The 16,551-nt window shown below is 40.3% G+C and overlaps 1 protein-coding gene across 10 annotated transcripts in view; it reads left to right on the top strand.

Annotated features, from left to right (window-relative positions):
- Positions 1-16,551, top strand: part of ABI1 (abl interactor 1) — a 140,569-nt gene that overhangs the window by 38,600 nt on the left and 85,418 nt on the right. For all 10 annotated transcript variants that reach the window (XM_063127918.1, XM_063127911.1, XM_063127912.1 and 7 more), the window contains exon 2: positions 10,866-11,033. In XM_063127918.1, coding sequence (XP_062983988.1) covers positions 10,866-11,033 — 168 coding nt within the window. The remainder of the gene's footprint in view (positions 1-10,865; positions 11,034-16,551) is intronic.

Below are 16,551 nucleotides of genomic sequence, written 5' to 3'. Positions count from 1 at the left end.
GTTGAATATCGTGTTGTCCGAACCCAGTGATGGGATGGTTTCTCTTACCATGCTCCAACTCCAGAAGGAAGAGAGATCCAGCCCTGGATGCAGCCTTCAGATCAGAGAAGTGTGTGTTTAGTTGTTTCTCTCACGTTTGCAATGGGTGGGGTGATGCAAGAAGAACCTCACTCATTCTATATAGGCTGGAGCTGTTTAGGAAGGCTACTCCTTTCTATAAAGGAAAGGCCACACATGGGAGTTGTCTTGTTTTCCTAAAGTTATCAGAAAAGGAGTTATTTGCATATTTATAAGGCTCAAACTTAGGAAATGGGAAACACATGGCGTCTAGGGAAAAGCTAGAGAAATCGGCCATGTACTTTCTGGTTTCTGTGAAATGCCACCGCAATGTTTGCTGGATTTCATTATGGTACCATGCGCTTAATTTTAGAAGGATGCTAAAATAAAGGTCTCCAGATTAGATTCCAGATTTGGTACTACTTTCTCACTATGGCTCTGAACATCATGCATCTAAACATGCCGTCTATGTACAGTTCTGAAAGAGGAGGTATTAGCCTTACAATGTCTTAATGAGGATTGCTTCAATTAGGGTGCAATATAATCTAATCTGCCCTGGGTACTTGTGAGTTGCCAAAGCTGGAGGCTTATGAGTATCCAATGCAGAGCGGGGTGGCACAATGCACCTCACACTCTGCAGTTTAGCAAGTTGGGCAATTTCACCTGTTTAGCGGAAGCTTCAGGGAGAAGGAGGTGGGAAGGAGGTTGGGGACAGCTGAGGATACCTCGTATTTCCACATCCCGAGTCCCCACAGCCCCAGGAACACCAACGTTCACCGCCTATGAGTTCACATTTGCAAGCTCATAGCAGCACCCAGCGCGGTTCTTTCTGCGCTGGCTTCGATGGGGCGAAAGAGAAGGTGAGGAATGTGGTTTCCTAGCTCAGAGTCTTGTCTCTGAGCTTGGAGCCAGAAAACTGAAATATCCTGTTTCCCCCAGACTCTGTCTGGGGGCCATAGGATTCCTCTCTTAGATAGTGATACTCTGATATAATGTGAAACCCTGAAACTCACATATCATATTCCAACAAGCTGATGCACATCGAAAATGGTTGGAGCAGAACTATATTCCTCAATCTAGAATGAATGGACTGAAAGTGTTGGTAGAATGTAACAAATACAAATAGCTACCTTTTTCTTGCTGAGAATTGTAAATTTAACTCTGTAGTTTTCTCAGAAAGCTTAAGCAGCAAAGATGCGAATCGATGGAAGTGAACGGCTGAAACGTGAACTCGTTGATAATTGTCTTCCTTGGCACAATCTTGCAGGTTACTGCCTCATGTGCTGAGTAACATGTGACGTGAGCAGATTGTTTAAGTCGTATGTAAACTGATTAAAGTAATTTAATTGGCTTTTCACCAGCCAATGCAAAGGTGGGAGGGCTTTACAAAGCTTGTCTGCAGGGCTAAATGCAATGCCTCTGCATTTCTTTTCAGCAGGGACACCTGTAGCACACCTGTACAGATTTGGCATGCATTTAAATTTTGTTTAGAGCTTGGCCGTAAGGAGTGTTTCTGCACTTTAGCAGGATTTTGGACAGCTGGCAAGTTTATTTGGAAATGAACAAAGATTGCTGGAGTTCAGATAGGTGAGGGGAGAGAACCTGCTTATCTCTACCACAGCCCCTTTGAGCTGACCCTTCCGAACATTTATATATCCTACTTGTCAACCAGAATGACTTCAAACCAGTTTACAAGAACAACAACAATAACAACAAAACAATATCTCATAATAAAACAAACTACAACGCACAAATGTAAAATAATCCAGCACATAAGCAATAGATCATTTTGTTAAGAAAATAATCGGAAAGCTTGGCAGGACAAAAATGTCTTAACAGATTTTTTAATGTTCCTTCATCTGAGGTTGAACATCAAAACTCTGCCAGTTTCATAGTTTGAAGACTACTTGGTATGCAGGTGTAGGAAAATATACTGCATATCATAATGAGTTAAAAACTCAAACTTGCCTGTCTATTACTATGAATACATCTGCATGTGAAGTGTTTCACATACATCATCTCAGTAATCCTTATAGACACTGGGTAATGTAGGTCAGGCTTATTATCCCCATGGTACAGGTTTGAATCTAAGAGATGGTGCTTTCACTAACGTTACCCAGGAAGCTCATGGCAGAGCTCAGGTTTGAATCGGGACTTTCAGGTTCACGACTCCACCTCGAAGGGTGGAATTAAATGTTATGGGAAAGGGGGGGGCTGCTGTGGGAAACAGCCACATCGTCTCCCCTTTTCTCTGGCAATGTATAGGCCATTTCGTATGTCACGACAACTCACCCTGCGAATAAACTATGCAGTATGGGTTATATTCGGAACAACACACAACAGGGGGTCGGACTCACTGTGGGTTGCTCTCCTGTTCCTTCCCCCTTGGTCCTTCATGCGGTATCCCAGGGTCTTGTATGGCAGAACCCATCTTGTCTACCTGCCCCCTTCTCTGCTCTGATTGCAACTCCTTGTGGGTTCCCTGAATTTTTTTTTATCTCTTACACCAGACATTTGCACAAATGAGGCCATTTTAGTTTTTCAGCCCCAGGAATGTGCACAAATGTGTTCGCAATCTTATTACGATATATTTTGTCATTTTTCATAGTTGTGCAAGTGTGCACCTGTCGCCATAAGATGTTCGGCCACAAACACTTGGTGCAATGAATTGGTGTTTTAAATTTGTAATTTTGCATTGCTGCTGTTTTTATCTGGTTGAGCTTTTTTATTGTATTTTATATTATGGTTTATACTGTTGTTTTATATTATGAATGGTTTTAATTTTTGTGAACCGCCCAGAGAGCTCCGGCTATTGGGCGGTATAGAAATGTAATAAATAAATAAATAAATAAATGAAGTTTGCATACAGAAATAAAATATAATAGCGGGCATGAGAGACTCTGCTTGAGTACATTTTACACACACTTGGCATCTGATTTAAATTGGGCCTAAGGTTAGTGGGGGAGGTTCAGATGATAGCACTCTTCAAACACTTAAAAGGTTGTCACACAGAGGAGGGCCAGGATCTCTTCTTGATCCTCCCAGAGTACAGGACACGGAATAACGGGCTCAAGTTAAAGGAAGCCAGATTCCAGATGGACATCAGGAAAAACTTCCTGACTGTTAGAGCAGTGCGACAATGGAATCAGTTACCTAGGGAGGTTGTGGGCTCTCCCACCCTAGAGGCATTAAAGAGGCAGCTGGACAAGCATCTGTCAGGGATGGTTTAGGGTGGATTCCTGCATTGAGCAGGGGGTTGGACTCGATGGCCTTGTAGGCCCCTTCCAACTCTGCTATTCTATGATTCCATGTAAGGACACCAATCCTCCAAATGGCAGTTCAGATGCTTGGAAATGCACTGTGCAAACAGCCAAATCATGGTTTGGCCATACGGTGTGAACAAGAGATGGATATATTCCGTCTTTTCCTCAAGGAGCCCAAGGCTGTGTACATAACCCTCCTTTTCCGCTCCCTTTATCCTCAAGTCACAATAACTCTGTGAGGCAGGTTAGGTTGAGAATCGGCGAATGGCCCAAAGTTACCCATTGAGAGTCTAGTGGAGACTAGAATTCAGGTCTCTTAAGTTCCAGTCCATCCTCCTCCTCCTCCTTTTATGCACTGCCCCATAGCCGAAGCTCTCTGGGCAGTTTACAAAGATTAAAACACGGAACATTAAAAACAAATATACAACATTTTAAACCATAAAAATAGATTACATACAATGTCCATCTATTCTGTGTCAGTTAAAAAACTCAATATATGCCGTTAAATGCCTGGTAGAAAAGTCTTGACTTGGTGCCGAAAAGATAACAACGTTGGTGCCAGGTGAAACTTGTTGGGGAGATCGTTCCATAATTGGGGGGTTGCCACTGAAAAGGCCCTCTCCCTTGTTGCCATCCTCCGAGCTATAACCACACCACCACGCTGACTCTCCACATTTTCTTTGCAAGTTGAAAGATCACAGCTAGGACAATTGTAGGGAGCTATGGAGCTAAATTCCTCTTACTTTTCTGTTGATCTCTCCCTGAAATCAAAAGCAACAACTTTCTCAGTAGTGGCCCTGCTTATGGAATTTTGTTAGAATTTATGTCTGCCAGGCCCCAACCTTACAGGTCTTCTAGCAGCCCCTAAAAATGTATTTATTTACCATGACCTATAACTGAGTTAGGACTTTAATGTGCACTGATATATATATCCTGGTTTTAATTGAGGATTTTGATTTTATTGTTTTGCTTTATCATTGTATTACTGTGTATTTTGGCTTTAAATTGTGTATGCTGCTTTGGGATAGTTTCCCTTAAAAGATGGTTTCTAAATCTTTAAGTAATAAATGCCTCCTGAGTAAGTAAATCTCAAATCTGTTTTTAACCAGATTAAAATAGACTGCCTTTGCTGTATGATTGTCTCCCTTCCACTTTGGCTGAACTGCTCCTTTGTCACTTCTGCATCAGCTTCACGCTCAGGCCACAGCTAGACCTAAGGTTTATCCTGGGATCATCCAGGGTTTGGCCCTGCCTGAGCACTGGATCCCCTGTGTGTCACCTAGATGAACAGGTTTGACCCTTGGACGATCCAGGGATAAACCTTAGGTCTAGCTATGGCCTCAGTCTTTCTTTTTTTAAAAAAATCTTTTTAAGGCTCTTGCTGTCCTGTTTTCTGTCCTCTCTTCCTCTTTTTAATTACCCTTTGCTGTCATTGTTTCCAAGCAAGTATATCTGTGATAATATCCCTTCTTTTTCTTCTCTCTCCATGTTGTTTCCTAATGTCTGGAATGACCTCACTTCCCCTTCAGTCACTCCTTAAAACTCACTGTCTCAGTTTATTTATTTATTACGTTTTTATACCGCCCAATAGCCGAAGCTCTCTGAGCAATTCACAAAAAGTAAAATCATAATAAAACAACCAACAGGTTAAAAACCCAAATACAAAATAGAGTATAAAAAGCAATTATTTCTCTTCCTTTGGGGAATTATGAGATTTATCTTTTTGCTGGGTATTTTGATAGATGCACGTTTTACTCACATGGGTGTTAAAAAGAGTAAAAAATCAAGGTAAGGCCTCTTTATGACATGCCATAGGTCCTCACATGGAGTTAGTTCGTTAATATGACATTGGTGCTGATTATGTCTCTGTTTTGGAAAGAGCTGATATAATTTTTGGCTCTAGTGAAACAAGAACTGCAATTTAGACTATACAGATTAGTCTGTTTGACAGAATATGCCAAATAAAATGAGTAACTTATTTGGACAAACGAATCCAGCAGATTACAACTCCCATGGCTGTGATGATGGGAGTATAGTCTAGCACACCTGGAGAGCAGTAGGCTGGGCAAGGCTGAGCTAGATAATTAGGAAGTTGATAGTGCTTTGCTGGGGCAAAGGTTGATGCAGCTTTGCCAACATATTGACTCATCAGCTACTGCTTCATCAGTAGAGGTAGGAAGTTACAGCATACAGTAACTACCCTTAAATACCAGGAACAGTCCCAATCTTTTTGTCCCTGGTAAATCAGTATCCTAATTTTGTCCCTGTTCTTGTCCCTGATGCTTTAAAATAGCCTTCCCCAAGCTCGAGGCTTCCTAGATGTTTTTGGCTACAAATCCCATCAACCCTGGCCAGCATGGCCAAGGCTCAGGAATCGGGAGTTGTAGTTCAAAACATCAGGAGGCCACCAGATTGGGAAAGGCTGTTTTTATTCTTTTTGTTAGTGTACTGTAGATTATCTTTCTTGGCTGAACCTTCCCCAGGGACTACTGAAAGTTTCTTCATTTGTTTGTTTATGTTTATGAATTCCTCTATAAGAACATTCTCAGAGTGCAGTAAATAATTAAAACAGAAATTAAAAATATAATCAATGAAGTATTAAAACAAACAAGTAAAACAGTAAAAAGCAGCACATCAGCTATATTCTAGTAATGAATACAGGAATCGTGAAAACAATTGCGTAGTGCTAAAATCAGTAATACAAGCAGAATGAGTAGATGAAACTTGTGTACTGCTAGTGTACATGTATCTAAATGGAGCTGGCATCTTGATGCCTATGGACACCTCCACTCACTCTTTCAAAGTGCTCTGCTAATTACCTGCGATTATTTTTATTTAATTTTTAAAAATTACAATAGATGGCAATGCTTTAAGTGGCATTTGCCTCCTGCCCTCTTCATTCCTCTGATTGCCTCTGAGTCCCACCCAGAGACATTCTTGGAAGTGAAGATAATGGGCAAGTTTGTGTTTGGGGGCTCAGGCACCACCTCTGCTATGTATTCAGATTCTTGGACAAGTTGCTCGTCTTTTAGCCTCGCCAATTTGCCTTCTTGTGAAATGGGTGTTTTGTGACTGGTCATGTCCACCATGGAAACCATTTTGAGAATGGACAACCTCTCCTGACAACCATTTTGAGATGGCGTTTATGGCACCTGTTCAAATCTCAACTCACCCCAAAAGAGCTCTGGTCTAAATGCATGCCCATGAGCTCATTTCACATACTGCAGTTGTTACACTTCACAGTTGTTGATTACACTGTAGTACAGTTATGTTTTTCTAGTAGGATTTTATAAACATGCCCCTATTTATACCTGTGAAGTGTTGGATGTATGTTTCAGCAGACAGTTAATTAGATTGGTAATCAGGACATACTAGTAAGGTTTCAAATTACACAAAGTCGCCTCTAGGGACAAAATAGTAAATGAAAAATAAATGTTTGCCATGGGAGATAACTGCTAGTTGCAAGACATGTCTATATTTTTATTCAGATGTACTGTCTGTGCCTCATAAGCCCCTTGGAAGGTGTTTGTGGGGAAGCCCTTACCAATAAACAAACAATGACTGTTTATATTGGCAAAGCTGGAAGTTAATTTAGAAAACATGCTAAGTGCAGAGTCTACAGAACTTCTCAGTTCCTTACTTGATCTGCACTTTTTGCGGCTTGTACAAACATGGTTTTATTGACCTGGTGTTAGAACAGTTAGATTAATAGAAGTATCCCATGGAAAAACCTGGGTTAGAGTGTCAGACACAGATGGAAATAGACGACCCAGTGCTACAGACCTATAGTCATGCCATCGTACCTCCTTTTACTACTATGTAAACAGAAGAACCTTGCCCCAGTTCCTTGATTTAATATTGCTCTTTAATAGTGGACAAATGTATGGCGATGAAGGAGTTAATGATGCAAGGCTTTGAGTTTAGGTTTGCACACAACTGAAGTCAGGAAATACAAAGCTTGGCTTGAGTGCCAGCTGAACACTGCATTTCCTGGCTATGTTTGCTTATCGGATTTTTTTTTAAGGTTGCATAGAACTGAGTATCTTCTCTAAGTAGCTGGAAACCAGTCTTCCTGTTTGCACATCTCAATTTGCCAACAGTAATATTTCCTCCTTTGAAAGAAGCACTTTATAGCTTCCAAAGTGCTGCTCTAAAAGGGTGTGCTTCCTTCATTAGTATCTTGATGATAGTTACCTGTCAGAGTGAATTTGTTTGTTTCAATACTAATCATTCTGGAAAGGCAAAAAACCAAAACCTGTTCTTCTCTGAGTGTATGTCCATCAGTTATAGGTGACACACTGTCAATCGAAGCATAGCTAGGAGATCTGGGAATACAATGAGTGCCACAATCCCAAGTGCTCAAAGGTGAGCTTTTGAGATCTTAAAACCTGCAGGTTAGCTAGCAGCCTTGAGTGGATTTTAGAGCACAGAAGTATCTCCTGCATGTTGGCTTAAGCAGCCTTGCAGGTAGATGCTACAAATTTACCTGGCCTTGAAATATTTTTTTCTGTAGCTGCCTGTCAGAGGTGGTGTGGGCAATATGCAGGGCTTTTGTGCAGCCCGCCATGAGTTGCCCAGCGATGCTGCCAATTTGCCTTCCTCCCACCGTATTTCCAGCCGTTTGGTCTTTCCGTAACCGCCTCCTCAAAATGTGGCTTTCAATGCTGTCGTTTTATTTCCCACCTGCTTCTGCCATCTCCACTGCTTCTTCACTTACCTCTTTGGTGTGGTGGCTGCTTCTCCTCCCCCCCTTGCATTTCTTCAGTAATGTGGCAGCCACCATTGTATGTGGTGTCAAGAATGTGTATTGTAAGCAAGGCATTAAAGCCACCACTGGCTTCTCTTGGCTCTTCTGAAAGAAAGGAATCTGCTGCCTCTGTTGCTTTATTTATTTATTTATTTTATTAGTGATTATATACAAATTGATACAATAACACTTCTACGTGGTTTACATTTTATTATTATTTATTTGATCTATATCCTGCCTTCCGCTCCCCCTAAAGTGGCGTTCAAGATGGCTAACAGTAATAAAATCAACATAAAACGATAATAAAAACAAATAGATTAAAACACAATTTGAAACAGAATTTAAAAAGCAACAAGAAAAGAAATAAGAACAGCACCCAGCTCATTAGAACCTGCTTCAGCAACAGACTGCTTCCATGCCAAAGCCCAGCTTAAATAAAACCATCTTTGCCTGCAGGTGGAAGGACATCAGAGAGCGAGCAAGCCTAGCTTCCCTTGGCAGGGATTTCCACAGCCTGGGTGCAGCCCCTGAGCAGCTATATCCTCTTCCTTTGGAGAATGGCTGTGCTGCCCTTCTGTCCAGCCACTGCCTCATTTGCCCCTTCATTGCTGCCACCTTTTCTGTGCCCTTTTAGAACTGATGCTTGTCCTTCTGCTCTCATGGGGCTCTGTGGTTCCTGCCCTCTGTGTTTGGAAGCCAGAGATTCTCCGGATGCTTTCGCCAACCATCTTGGAGAGCATGAACATCCAGAAAGCTCTGCTTTGAAGCTGTTGCTGCCCCTGCTGGTTTGACAAGAGCTTTGGAACTGTAACAGCCAAAATAGAGTGTACTTGTGAGAAAAGGTGGGGGGGAGTAACGTTGGTGTAATTGTGTGATGTGGATAACTGCCCATTCAACAACATTAGCCCTCGATCTAAAAGTTGTTTTAGAGGATGGACTTATTGGTGGTCTATCAAGGGCCTTGTTTAGAAGGGATTGTTACCCACTCCAAGCGAGTGGCAAGGTGAGGGATGGCTTGGAGCTTTTGTTCCGCCTTTATCTTGACTGTCTGCACTGGCTTTCCTTCCTTGTAATTCTTTAATTCTGCTGTTGTGAGAATTAATGAACTGCCCTGGTGAAATACGCAAGCTGGGAGCCAGAAAGTCCCTGATTACAATTTCCTATCAGTCATGAACTCGCTAGGTGGCCTGAGTCAAGTCCCTATCTCTCTCATCATTCCCCATACTGCAAATGGGAAAGCTCTCACATTCTCATTTTTCATACCTGCTTATGCTGAATGCTCAGGTATTGCTCTCACTCCAGCATTTTAGCAATGGGCTGCTGAGTGTATTCTTCCACTCTTGTTTGGAGACATTTTTATTCTACTGAAGAAAGGAGGATAGAGGAAGGAAAAGATATCCAGAAAGTGGTGGGTAGTGTGGTGGATGAAGGGGAGAAGAGCAGTGATGTAGCTGTGTCAACCACAAGAGTGCTAACACTGTTTTTTGGTGGCATGTCTGAATGGAGGAGCTTGCTTTTACCCCTTCCCAGGATGCCTAAAGAACCTTAGTTAAAGCTGTGTCAGGGATCTATGTTTGGAGCTTACCATTTGATGAAACCGAAAACCTTAACAAATAGAATCCAATATTACGAATAACAACATTACAAAATTTGAACCCCTTGCTTTACTGTTGAATGTTTTGGAGGTTGAAGATTTTCTGGTGGTGAATTTGTATCAAGGAATCTTCAGGTTTGGGCAATAATTGTATAGTCTCAGTACAAGAAGCTCATTTCTACCCCAATGATTGTGGACTGGTTTCTTAATGTTTTGTTTGAGACAGATGTACTGACTATGTTGAAGCAATGGCATATTTCTTCTAACAAATTTAGACAGAGTATAAGAGGTCTGCTGGATCAGACAAAAGACCTGTCTAGACCTGCATCTTACAGTGGCCAACCAGATAGTTCTGGGAACCCCTAAAGCAGGACATGAGTGCAATGGTCCTCCCCAGTGCCCTTCTCCAGCAAACTTATTCAGAGGCATACTGCCGCTGATCCTGGCATTAGCAATACATAGCCATTGTGAGCAGTAGCCATTGATAAATATATCCTCCATGAATTTGTGTCTAATTCCCTTTTAAAGCCCTCTAAGCTAGTGGCTGTCACCATTTATGGTGGCAATAAATTTGATAGTTTAACTATGCTGGGCACACCTTTTATTTGTACTGGAACTCATAAATAGCACTAGGAAGATGCTTTTCCTGGGAGTTGTATTTGTGACAATAATAATAGTTGTATTTGATCATAAGTTAGGAAAGCCTTTAAACTTCTTCTGCAGTAATTTTAACGAACTTTAATATGCATTCGGTTCTCCCTCCTTCCCTTTGGGATTACCAGCCAGTACAAGCATAATGTTACTTTTTTTTCTAGACAACTTGAGAGAGGGGCACCTGACAGTAGGAGGGGGGTATCTGGGAAATGCATTTTCTTGTGGTTAGAATTGATCCAAGTTTGAGGGGCTCTAAGAATATTGGAAATTTTCATTCTGCTACCTTCCCTTCCCTGAGGGAACAAAATGGGAGGGCTGTGAAAGTGTTCCTCCAGTGATTATGAGAAGCTTTCAGCTGAGTTGCCAACCAAAGGTTTTAAACAAGACCATATGCAGCCAGCTGCTTATTCTGTCTTCACGCTGTGTGATGTAGATTTCTAGTACTACCTTATTTGATTGTACAACCAAAATGAGGTGATCTATTTTTTTTTAATCATTCTCAATTTAGACAAATAATCTCTCTTTCTCTTTTTCCTTCCCCCTCCTTCAGGCTCCAGACAAAAGGAAAGCGTTAGAAGAGACCAAAGCATATACAACCCAATCTTTAGCCAGTGTAGCTTATCAGATCAATGCATTGGCCAACAATGTGCTCCAACTACTGGATATCCAAGCATCCCAGCTCCGGAGAATGGAGTCTTCAATCAATCATATTTCTCAGGTAATCTTCCCTAGAGAAAGTTTAACATTTTAAGATACATTATTCTTGTGTAATCCAAAGATGTAAAAGACTTTGAGATCATTCATATGTAATGCCAAGCCACAGTTTCACATTATATGAGTAAACCTCAGATTTACACATGTTCTCTTCTTCTTGTGCACTCCGATTATCTCCCTTTTTGTAGCAAATCATAGTTTGCCCTTACATGCAAGACCAGGAAACTATGGCTTTCGCTTCATCTCCAAACCAGAATTCCAAATGACAGTTCCGTCGTGATTTGGAATTCTGGCTCAGTGGGCAAGCAAAAACAATAGTCTGCTGGTTTGGATGTAATGGCAAACTGTGGTTTGCTGTGGGAGTGTGTAAAGGGAGGATGGGAACACACAAGTCTTAGAGATGGCATATATCATGTCAAATGCAAGTAATGATAATGCAGTCTGAAGAAACATGGTGTGTGTGTGTGTTTTAAACAAAATTGACAAAGGATTTTGTTTAAGTAAAGCAAGCCCTTTTGAAACTTCTGCCTGGGATTTGCATTACGTTATGTGTACAGTTTGATTTGATTTGATTTATTACATATATATGCCACCCCATAGCGGAAGCTCTCTGGGTGGTTTACAAAAGTTAAAAACAGTGAACATTAAAAAGTATACAAAATTTAAAACCATCAAAAACATAAACAGCATAAAAACAACAGTATGATGAATTCTGAAGTTTACATTGATGGTGAGGGAAATTAAATATACTTTCCCATTTTCCTGGATTGGTAACCAAGGTGTGGCAATTTCTTACTCACTTAAGGTGCACTATTGCCTCCAGGTGGAGACTTAGCAGGCTATTTGGTGGTTTTGGAGTGCTGGAAAAGAATTAATTCTAGAGGAGTGGGTTTTTATTGCATTGTGTGTGAAATGAAAGAGCAACATGTCAACTCAAGGAAGATGTCTGGCAGTGGTAAGAAAACTGGGTGAGTGGCTTGGTTCAGTTGTCAAGGTCATTTGTTGCAGAGGTGAATGAGACTGAAGTTCACACACTGACTTGGAATGTGGGCCTCTCCAGTTTTCAGTTAAATACCTCTATTAATGGTTCTAATGCCACCTCTTTTTCTATTAGGTTAGCTGGACAGGAGTATAATTATGATTCCTGAATTGTGATTTGGAGTTGAGTAGAAGTAGGCTGCCTCCGAATTGGTCCAAGCTAAACTGGGATGTTTCTGAATCAGCATCTCAACTAAATCTTATGGTTACTGAACATCCCTAACATTAACTAAATGGCACTTTTAAAAGCAAGCACTTTAAACAATGGTTTTATTTTTTAAAAAATCTAAGATTATTGTTTTTAGAAAGAAAGATTAAAATGTAGTTAAAACAATTCATTGCAACAAGTTAGAAATGGACATAATCATGGAGGTAAAATATCCATGGTGTGAATGATCTTCCATTTCCCTTCCTATCATTACTAAAGGGATGCAAGACCTTGAGAGTAAAAAATAACCCTCCTTACCAGTAGTATATTTCATTAAGGAGCAGAAGCACCCTGCGTGCAGTGTCTGAACTAATTGTATTTTTAAATCAGTGCGTCTAGCCCATCTTTTTTTTTAAAATGGTGGGATATCAGCAGGTTTGTGAATGCAAATTGTCAATTTGTGCTTAATCTTATAAACCCATTTTATATTTCACTAGCTTATTATTAATACTAATTGTGCCATAGTTTGAAATCTCTGCTGGTACAAAAGGTGCAACTCCTTGTTTTGTTTAGCTCTTGGCTTGAGCTGAAGGCCCTACTATGCAGAAAGCTATTGAGTCACCTGATACATGAACTGTTTGCTAAAAGATTGTGAACAATTTGTGCTTTGTAAAACATTTTGAGAGTATTTAGCAAGACCATTTGAAGTTCTTTTGGTTGTTAGGCCTTTTGGAAATTAATCCCAATTCTATAAACCGCTTCAAACTTCTTTATAAAATTAGCTCAAGTAACTTGTATCTAATTCTAGCATTGTGCAGTTTTCAAAAAGTTAATAGAATGAAGTCCTTCATTACATTTGTTTATCAAAGCAAAATTCCATGCCAAGCCCTTCGCTTTCCAATGTAGAGGTTGTGCGCTTTCTTTCTCTCTCTCTCTCTCTCTCTCTCTCTCTCTCTCTGTGTGTGTGTGTGTGTGTGTGTGTGTGATGGCTTTAGTGTTAGCCACTGAGTATCTACATAGATGGGAAAACAGGTTAAAGAAACACATTTGATCATCACTTTTCCATCACTTTGTTGTAATATTCCTGCAATGGAAATTGAAATATGCAAACTTGGTGTATTCGTTTGGAGACTTTTTTAAAAAGTAATTCTTGGAAATTTTATCATTTATTTTGGAAAGGCAAATAACCTTCCTAATCTGTCACTTCTGTGGGACCGTTGTGCTTCTCTCAGAAATTGATTATAATTTGGAGCAATCTTCGGAAGCAATGCAATCTGCTTCCATGGGGCTCCCATGCAACAGTACTTGAGCTGCACCACTGTTAAAAGTTCCACAATTATCTTCCAGTATTAAAAATCCATTTAAATCCCACAAAGGTTACTTTTAATGTGTTTACTTAGTCAGTTTTTAACATATTAGTTTGTACTGCATTTAGGGCTTTCAAGGCCTCTCTTGCAACTTGCAGAAGCACACTGGTTCACCATATTTTAATTTAGTCACAATTCTCAAAGCTGAAGTATATAAATGAGGTTATAGATTATACCCTCATGTAGAAAAGAGATTCGTGCAGAAGAACTTGAATTGTGTAAGTACTAATATATGTCGATTCCCGGTCAGCATTAGAATATAAAATTTGTATATGCAGTCCTTCCTCATCTTTTAACCAGGAAGAAGAGGAGTTTTCAATGATGATATAAATCCCTCGGTCTCCTCTGGACCATTGCTAGATTAACAATTCCTTCTTGAACTCTTTGGGCGTGTTGGCATGATATGCCAACCCATTGTGTTTGTCTAGCCACGGACTAAGAGTTGTGGTTAGTGTGCCCGACAGACAATTAGGAATACCACCCGTACTGCATGGCTTGTTCCCTCCCTTCCTCCTTGGTCTTCTAGCCAGCTCCATCTGACATTGCAGGGGAGTGGCAGAACTCGTATTGTCTGCCACCAAGACCCTGTCCCCGCTCCTACCGCAATCATTATCATGGTCAGAGCCCCATAGGGACCTCCCCCAAGGGTCTCTACTTCTCTTGCTTGGCTTCGTCCATTTTCTCTTGCTGCGCCTTATGCCTGGAATTCTTTTCCAGAGCACCTGCCAACCACGAGTTCAATTACAAGTTTTTAAGCTCAGTTGAAAACTTTTATTTTTTCTAAACCTTTTAGAACTTGACTTTGATCTTACTTTTACACTGGTAGTTTTATTGTCCCCCGTGCCTGTTTGGTGCATTCCCTTCCCTTTCTTATTGTTTTCTTATGTTTTTATTAGAATGTAAGCCTATGTAGCAGGGTGTTGCTGTTTTATTGTTTTACTATGTACAGCACCATGTACCTTGATGGTGCTATATAAATAAATAAATAATTCCTGCCCCTCAACTCCAAAAATTACGCAAATAAATTTGCACCAAAAAACAAAAATTCTATGCTCGGTTACGAGAAGTTATGTAAACAGTTTGCATATAACACCAATATCAGCTTATTTTTCTGGAGTACAAAGGGCTGTGTAATAATTGGTCACCTTATATCTGGCAACATATAATTATAGAAGAGCTAAAGAAAGATCGAGAATAGTTTGGAATCCATTTTTTTAAAGGTTTTTTTTTTACAAAGTTGTATAGATTTACTGTGTGCGTGTGAGTTTAAAAATTGTATTTGTTACTGTAATATTTTTTAATTTCATACCATTCTTCATCTAGCTTACAGTTTTTGTCTACAAATTTATTTACGTAAATTCTGTAAGTTAAAAAAAAAGGCACCTGACCTCCATAGTGGCAGCCCCTTGAAAGTGCAATTTTGGCACAGTTGGAGAAGCTGTTCCTAGGGCAAAGGGCCACTTGCAGTGGCTTGGCAGCGATCACTCAGCGATCACACTCTGCTCTTTCTGAGAGGCTCTGTAGGCCATCTCCATAACCCACGTTGGCATGACAGAGAACACCCTTAACCCACTGTAGGTAAAACAATCCATCATGCGAACCATGAGTTTTCAGTGAGGGTTGTTTGAGGGAAACAAGCCACTGTGGCTGAGAAAAACAGCACACAGAAGGCACACTAACCCATCAAGCACTGTTTGAGAAAACGACTCATGATGGGTTAGCATGTCATGCAAACCCAGTCTTTAGCTTCAGAACTCCATTGCTCGGTACCTACCCCTGTACTAGGTGCTGGTTATGGACACCATTATTTATATCCCACCACTGTTGCAATGTGTAGCCACACAGGAGTGCTGTGTGTGTGTGTGTGTGTGTGTGTGTGTGTGTGTGTGTGTGTGTGTTCTAGGTTGCTCTCTCAGCTCATGACGTGCCACAGTGACCTCAAAGAAGCCTGGCCAATTCTGGCATGAAGCCACATTTTCACACATTACAGAGAATTCTGGAGTGTGTTCTGTGAAAGATGCAGAGGGAATCCCTCAGCAGACTAATCTGTATGGAAAGATTTCCCTGAAGAATGTACACCTTTAAGGAATTTGTTTGCTTGTATAGGTGGTGTTAATCTGTAGTCTTTCAGTTCCTTCAAGAAATTATTCAAAAGTATCATTGTGATTTAAAGGTTATATTTCCTTAAATTCATAACCCATCCTATTATGGAGGCTTGGATCAGATGTGTTAAAGTTAGGTTGTGTTATTTTACATACCACCACACTAACTCTGGCCATTGAAAGCCAACGTAAGTAGGAAGACCTTTTGACACTTTTAGAAGATGTCTCAGATCAGCAAGTCTCCAGGAAGGAGTTCCAGAAATAGCACCAGTTACAGAGAGTCTAATGCCTTGTCCGATGCAAATGTTTTTAAAGCACCAATTCAGGAAATAAAAGCAAGTGTCTTGCACAGCCCTTAATGTTTTGCGCTATTGGATCATTTAAAAGAACTTTCTTATGATACATAGTTTTGAAAATGAATTTGCTTTCAAATTATTCAAGAAGTTAGAAGCTGTTATTTTGTAACTATGTAGAGATTTCCCGAGTGTTTCAATAGCTCTCTAGTTTTATTTTAGGATAAGATTCCTCCCTCTTCATTTATTGATAATTTTGAGCAAGTTATTAGAAAAGCATTAATTACTATTGAAATAACTTAAATGGAGCTTTAATGACTAGTGCATGATTAATACACATTTAGAAAGTTGCACAATTAACAGAAAAAACTGGTACAAAAGGATTGGTTTTCCTGAAAAGCATTTAGACATCTCTGTTTTGTGTCAGTTGTGGGGTATGTGTATGTATCATTCCTCATAAAATTAAAAGCTGCCTTTGAACAATTAGTTCCGTTTATGTATAAACCTGTATTAATCATCAAATGTTCTGAAATCACATCAGGCCTCAGTAATTGACTTAATTCTATGACATCCT

The sequence above is a fragment of the Elgaria multicarinata genome, chromosome 1, assembly GCF_023053635.1.
Source record: "Elgaria multicarinata webbii isolate HBS135686 ecotype San Diego chromosome 1, rElgMul1.1.pri, whole genome shotgun sequence".
Taxonomy (NCBI): domain Eukaryota; kingdom Metazoa; phylum Chordata; class Lepidosauria; order Squamata; family Anguidae; genus Elgaria; species Elgaria multicarinata.
This window is presented reverse-complemented; position numbering and strand designations above follow the sequence as displayed.